The 6740-nt window shown below is 47.4% G+C and overlaps 2 protein-coding genes across 5 annotated transcripts in view; one reads left to right on the top strand and one right to left on the bottom strand.

Annotated features, from left to right (window-relative positions):
• Fbxo18 (F-box protein, helicase, 18) overlaps positions 1–2739 on the bottom strand; it is a 65830-nt gene extending 63091 nt beyond the window's left edge. For 3 of the 4 annotated variants that reach the window (XM_023719748.1, XM_004635284.2, XM_023719747.1), the window contains exon 1: positions 2540–2651. Coding sequence is in view for 1 of the 4 variants with exons in the window: in XM_004635284.2 (XP_004635341.2) it covers position 2540 (1 nt within the window). In the remaining 3 variants the exon portion in view is untranslated. The other variant, XM_023719750.1, reaches the window with a different exon arrangement.
• Positions 2740–2895: 156 nt separating this feature from the next.
• The window catches only part of Ankrd16 (ankyrin repeat domain 16), a 13811-nt gene continuing 9966 nt past the window's right edge, over positions 2896–6740 (top strand). Inside the window, exons 1-2 of the mRNA XM_023719790.1 lie at positions 2896–3960; positions 5489–5709. Coding sequence (XP_023575558.1) covers positions 3647–3960; positions 5489–5709 — 535 coding nt within the window. The 5' untranslated portion in view covers positions 2896–3646. The remainder of the gene's footprint in view (positions 3961–5488; positions 5710–6740) is intronic.

Here is a 6740-nt window from a genome sequence, read left to right as displayed (position 1 = left end):
CATAAACACTACAGAAGCAGAGTAAAATTGGCACAGTAGAGAAGGTGGGTTTCAACAGAACAGAGGTTCACTGATGGGAAATGATGGGAAACAAGGGTGGAAATGACTTTGCAGCCACAAACCGTGAAGGTCCTTGAACACAGTGCTACTGGCCTTCGTCACGTAGAAGGATATTATGCAGTTTTTAAGCAGGGTCATTACGTTAATTTAGATAAATATGGAGACTGTCAGGAAAATAAGTGAGAAAGTCCCATACTAATCTAGGTGAAAGGTGGTGAAGACTGGAGAGCAGCAGAAACTGGGCAAAGGGAACAGATGAATATCAGAGAACTGCCTTTTTGTTTGTTCCTCTTGTTTTGTTGTTTTGTTTGTGCCAGGGATCAAACTCAGGACTCTGCACTTGGCCAGGCAGACACTTATGCCTCTGCATTATCACCCCGGTCTGTTCCTTTTTTTAACAAGATAAAAAGCAGCACAGATAACTGACACTTCTAGTAGAATATTAAGAATGATGTCATCAAGCCTTAAAGAATAAAGAAAAAAGTGTTTTCATTTTAATCATTCAAGGGAGTTGAGTTGGGGTTTTGCCATGAACTCTATGGTCTTGAACTCACTATGTCACCTGGGCTGGCATCAAACTTCAGATCCTCCTGCCTCAGCCTCTCCAGTGCTGGAAATAGACATGTGCTACCACACCTAGCCGATTTAATCATTTTTTCATGGAAGGGGAGGCCTTCCATGAAAGGAAACACCAGTTATGAACATTTGGGATGTTTTGGTGAGTGATAAATTTTTAGAAGTTAGGAATTATTTTTACAGCCAGAAAAGCAAGGATAGAATCTAATTTCAGTTTCCAAATAAAAACCAGCTTAGGAAGGATACAATGGACAGAAAAAAATGAAGATGGCAACACATCTGGAATTAGAATTTGATATAAAATAGGTTTCTTTGTTCGCAAATCAGTAAAAGTCAAATAATCAGTATCCCAATGTCCTAGCTAAATGTTACATTCCCAGAACAGGAGAGACAGCCAGCTATCAAACCTCAAGGCCAAGGACAACTACACGTGAAGTGAACTAATAAAGGCCACACCACAAACTTCAAAACCCTGAACAAACGAAATGGGCAGCCCAACTGGTTAAAAAAAAAAAGAAAAAGAAAAACCTGACATCGCAGAAAGGGCTCCATCAATTACTTTACTGAATAATCCCACACCCTCCAGAGCAAGGCTTTGCTCTAGAAACACCACAGGACTTGTGAGACCGATTCACACATATTATCATTCACACTATTATCATTACCTAGTTATCTAAAGGAGGATATAAACCTAAGTGCATCCATAAAGCAGGCAAGAGACGCAGGATCTAGAACACCAATTAAATAATTATCTGTCCTGGATTTCATGTATTCCATCCTAGTATGCACCAGGTGGCTCAATTTTGTTTAAAAAAAAAAAAAGAGGGGGTGGAGTGGAGGCATAAAGCAAGCAATAACAGCGTCATCAGTAGTTAGAATGGAAGGAAAAGAATATAACTTCCACTACCCACTGTACGCAACAGCAACAGTAAAGAACACAGCTTGGCATGTTCTAAAATATGGTATATTTCAAAGAACTTTTGCACCTTCCTTCTCTGGAATGGTAAGATACGATAAGCAATAAACGTTTACAACTCGATACATTAACCTAGGTCTGTCTCCAGGGAATACAGCACTAAGTAACTTAACCAAGTAGAATCTTCTAATTAGTAAAACAGTCCAGCCAGAACTACTGTCAGAATTCTATCCCAGAGTTCTTCGTTAACTGTTAGGGCTTAATTTCTCCGACTGTGCAATTAGAATGATGCCTTCTTTGCAGGACTGTTTGTGGGTCAGCTAATTCTATGTCAAGTGCTTCAGGAACTTGGGTACAACGGGAAATGTAAAGGGTAGCTGTTTCTAGGCCTATCACATAGTAAACTCACCCTCTTCTTTTCCAAAGGAATTAAAAAGGCTAAACAAGAAGTTAAATGACTAACCAGCTCCTCATAAAGTCGGGTAAGGAAACCAAAACCAAAACCTAACCCAATTAATTCTTCGTCACCATATTCTGTTCGCTCAGATCTCAAAGAATCCTTCAAAAGCCCAATGCTTTCCCACATCACTTTAATCTTATATTCAGGATTAAGGGGGAGGAAGACAACCAATGAAAAGTATACAACAGGACAGCATAAAATGACTTGTCCAAGGTCAAAACATTAGAGTGGAAAAGCCTAGTGGCCAAGGGGCCGCGTCTCCCTAGACACTTTTACCAGCCCCCAAGAAACAGCGAAATGCTCCGCCAGGTCCTGTGCCACAGGGAGCAGCGAGGGGGCCCAAGTTCGCTGGAGATTACCTGCGCCAGGGCCTTCCCAATGCACTCCCCACCGCGGCCAAGCCCCACACCCACACGGGCCCGGGCCGCAGCCTTGAGGCTGGGACCCCAAGAGAAGCTCGGAACCGCAAGTTTGCCACCTCGCGGAGACCCGCCCACATTCCCCGCCATGCCTACGGTCTCACGCACTATGGCGCTCCGAACGCGGGATCCCGTAGCTGTTGCAGCCTGCAGTCCTGCACAGCTAGCCGCCCAGCAAAACGTTCCCGGGTGCAAGCTCCTCCTCCCGCCCCGACAGCGAGCAGAGACAGCAACCTACTTCCTCTGAGAGCTCCGCCCGGCCGTCACCCAGGGAAGAACCCGCCGCTGGCGCTGACGGACTGCCACCGAACCCAATAGAGACGCGCAACCGGAAGGGACCTGCTGACGGACAGCCTCTAGGACCAATCGGAGCGCGCTCCTGGAAGGGGCCCGGCTACTGCTGACGAGCCACGCCCCCGCTCGCTCCTGCTCGCGCGGAGGAGACAAGGGAAAACTTTCCCAGAGTTCCTTCCAGCTAGCTGCCCGGGTCCCCAAAGGGGGCTGAACAGCAGCAGCGGGGAGGGGCAGGCGCGGCTGCCTTTCGGTGAGGACGGGGTGGAGCAAGAGAACGCCACTCAGTGCCCGAGAAGCCCTCGACGGCGTCCAGCCTGAGCAGCTGGAGGCCCTGGAGCGCCGTAGCGCTGCGGTCACTCCAACAGCAGGCTCTGGCAGCAGCGAGCAACCACCCTCGGGCCCAGCTGCCTATGGAGCTACCCCCGCTCCGGGGGGCCGACATTTCCTTCGGGACATTAAGGCAGCAGGGCACCCTCCTCTCTGACGTTTTCTCCCTGTGCAGAGAGCCGGTCCAGGATATCGCGTACACGCACGTACTCCGAGCTGCGCGGGTTCTCGGAGCCGAAGGCTGCACCCAGAGGACTCCGCGCACCTGGAGCGCGGTAGCACGAGCGACCCACAAGTGTGCTGTCCACCTGATGCCCCATCCCCTTGAAGAATCAGCACCCCACACAAGGGACTAGAGATTCGCCCGCCAGGGTTCAAAGGGCGTGACTGTCTCAGGAGCGGCGGCGTAGGGGGGGAACAAACCGGGCCAGGGCGGGGCGTCCAGGAGGAGGGTCACGTGCAGGAAGCAGAAGGCCTCACCACCGGCTTGCTTCGCTCTACCGACTGGGACACTTACACACACACACTACCCCCGACACCTCTCCAGTCCCCTCTGAAGACTGGCCCTCGGGTGCCTCCCGCTCTCTCGCGGTGATGGCATCACCCGGGGACTCCCGGCGCCTCTTCAGACTGGTGCAGGAAGGCCAGCTTTGCGCCCTGCAGGAGGAACTGCAGTCCACCAGAGGCTGCCAGGAGTTGGCAGGAGACACCCTGCTCCATTGTGCCGCCCGTCATGGACGCAGGGATATCCTAGCTTATCTGATCGAAGTCTGGGGCATGGACATTGAGGCTGGCAATCGAGACTACAAGAGGCCTCTGCATGAGGCTGCCACCATGGGACACCGGGACTGCGTGTGCTACCTGCTAGCTCGAGGGGCGTCGGTGGACTGTCTAAAGAAGGCCGATTGGTAGGTGGCGAAGATTATAAAAGACACTCAGCCTGCCTATTTTTCGCAGAATCATATTTTTGTGTACTATGTCGGTCATTCCCCAAACACTACAGCTTTTCTCAACACCTAATTCTTTGCTCAGGCCTAATTCTTAACAGCAGGGTCGTCGTCTCCCAGCCTTCCTGGAGTTGTGGGGTTAACTCTTCTGTAGATGTGATCACTTGCCTTTGTGAGACAGAAGAAAATATAATCCCACAGACTATAATCAGTAAATTTTGCTCAAGGATGTGAGTGCCTACATCAGTTACATTTTTATTGACAATGCTACAATCCGCTTCCTTGGATTTGTGTAAGTTAGCACTTGTACTGTGTGTAGAGCACCGTATGCTATTACCGTGTGTAATTTTACATGCCCACCGCAATTAAGGTGCTCTGTCATCATACAAAACAAGCCCATTTTATTAGATTGACATCTTTTTAGTACTATGTCAGGTTCCTTAGAAGTTGTGAACATATTAAAGTTTATAGTGTAACGAAGTGCCTGCCTTCAAGTGAGTCCTGCTCTGCTGTAAGAGGGCTGGGCGTGTAGCACAGTGTACATTAAGCCTAACATGCCGGTGACCCTGGATTCCATATAGTTAAATATATCTTCCCTACTGTGATAAAAAGGTAGACTTGAGGATTGTTGATGGTTTTTATTAGCTCTGTCCTAGTTCACTCCTAACCAGGCTTATACTGGTCACTGATTTTTGCCCCCAGTAACTATCTCCGGAAGGTGTACTGTTATTTTTGCCCTTGTTATTCTTTTTCTTTCCTTTTTAATCCTGCCTCACGTTTATTTGTACAGAGTGCAAGAGGACACCAGCCCCCCACAGATGGCACACCAGGGGTCACACCACTCCTGTGTTTGCATCAGCAGATAAGAAGAGGCTTTTACTGTGGAGTCTTCACAGCCTGGACACCTTTGGGAGCCTGGGCCTTGGCTGGAGCGTGGGCCTTTGGCCGGCAAGGCCTGCGACCCTTGGCAATGCAGGCACAGATATGCTTCCCAAGCTTGGGGTGGGCAATATAGGCAAGTCAAGCAAGCCTGTGGTTTACTCCCTTTGGGATGATCTTGGGCTTGACCTCCTTGGGTTTGACAAGGGCCTTGATAGCCTTGGCATGTGTACTCATGGCCTTCGCATTGTTTGGTTGCATCTTCTAGGAACTTGGGATCTACCCCTTTCAGAGATTCCTATCTTTGTGACCAAGGTTTCTTAATGCCATTTCTGTACAGTTTTCAGGACTGTTGTGCATGGTGTGGTTCTTGGACTTGGCCATAACTGCACTGCCAAACACCTGGAACCGGAAGAAGAAAAGCTCCCCTTGTTATTCTTGCCAGGGTCCTCATATCAAGACAAGAAGTTGCTAAAGCTGTTTTCCTGCTCCCAGATACCTCAGTTCTCTAGGTTTTCCATCTGTCAAGGATGTGCATTTCCTGAAGACCAGGCCCCTTGCTTCTCATGTCAGCTATCTTGCATCTGACAGCTTGTCTGGTTGGCTTTAGGACTCCTCTGATGATGGCTTGCACAAGAAAGAACCTCGAGGTGATCCAAGACCTTGTGGAACATGGTGCCAATCCACTCCTTAAGAACAAAGATGGCTGGAATAGTTTCCACATTGCCAGTCGAGAAGGTGACCCTCTGATCCTCCACTACTTGCTCACCGTTTGTCCAGATGCCTGGAAGACAGAGAGCAAAATCAGAAGAACTCCTCTGCACACTGCAGGTACAGCCTGCAGCTCTGTAAGTATGCGGGCGTACATGTGCAGCCTGCTTCACCCAGCATTGCTGAGTATCATCTGATTCAAGCCACCTGTTGATAAATGAAGGCGTTAGGGAAATAGGGGGCGGGGAATAAGAACATCTTAGGGCCTTTTGGCAGACTAGTAGTTTTTGAAGCTCATATAACCTGGCTAGCAAGCCTTTCTTGTATTAGTTCACTTTTCATTTGTATCTGTCTTATCCCTTCCACCACCACCCCCCACACACCCAGTTAGGTAGTCACTAAGTAACAAAGTCTTGAACAAAATCGTGGTCATTTTCTTCTTTGAACAAGTTTCTTCCCCTGCAAAATAGTGATGCCCATGTCCCAGGGTCATTGTTGGATTTCAAGAGTGTTGTTACCCGTATTTATAGTTGCTGCCCAGCTCACATTACCATGATAGATTTCATCACCACCCAAGTTCAGATCACCAACATTAGATTCTCATAGGAGAATAATCCTTACTGCAAACTGTACATGCAGTGGATCTAGGTTGTACACGCCTTCAGATCATCCTGAAACCTTCCACTACTCCTATCCTTGGCCCTGGAACAATTGTCTTGCACATAGTGAACGCAGAGTAACTTGTCACTTCTATTATTAGTCTCACATTATTACTAAAAGCAGGAGGAAGAAAAGTATTTCTTCATATCATTTGAAAATAATATAGTTGTCTACATTTAATGTTTAGCTGTGCTCAGGTATGTGTCTCTTTTAGTGATTATGTCAAATACAAATGTTCGGTTCGCTTCTCATTGTGTAATGATCCTTAATTCTTAAGTTTTATATTATTATTTTTTTTGTTTTGTTTTGTTTTTTTATTTCTACAGTTTTATTGATAAACATATAGCAATGAGACAGTTTCAAATCAAATCGGATGTACAGTTTCAACAAATAATGCACTGCATATATTCTTCTTAGTGGTTAATTGCTGTACAAGATGCGGACTTGTGATCCTATTTACAAACACCATTAGAACAAATCATTCCATTCAT

The sequence above is a fragment of the Octodon degus genome, unplaced genomic scaffold (assembly GCF_000260255.1).
Source record: "Octodon degus isolate 3935 unplaced genomic scaffold, OctDeg1.0 scaffold00071, whole genome shotgun sequence".
NCBI lineage: Eukaryota > Metazoa > Chordata > Mammalia > Rodentia > Octodontidae > Octodon > Octodon degus.
The sequence above is the reverse complement of the archived record's forward strand: the minus strand, read 5'-3'. Positions and strand labels throughout refer to the sequence as shown.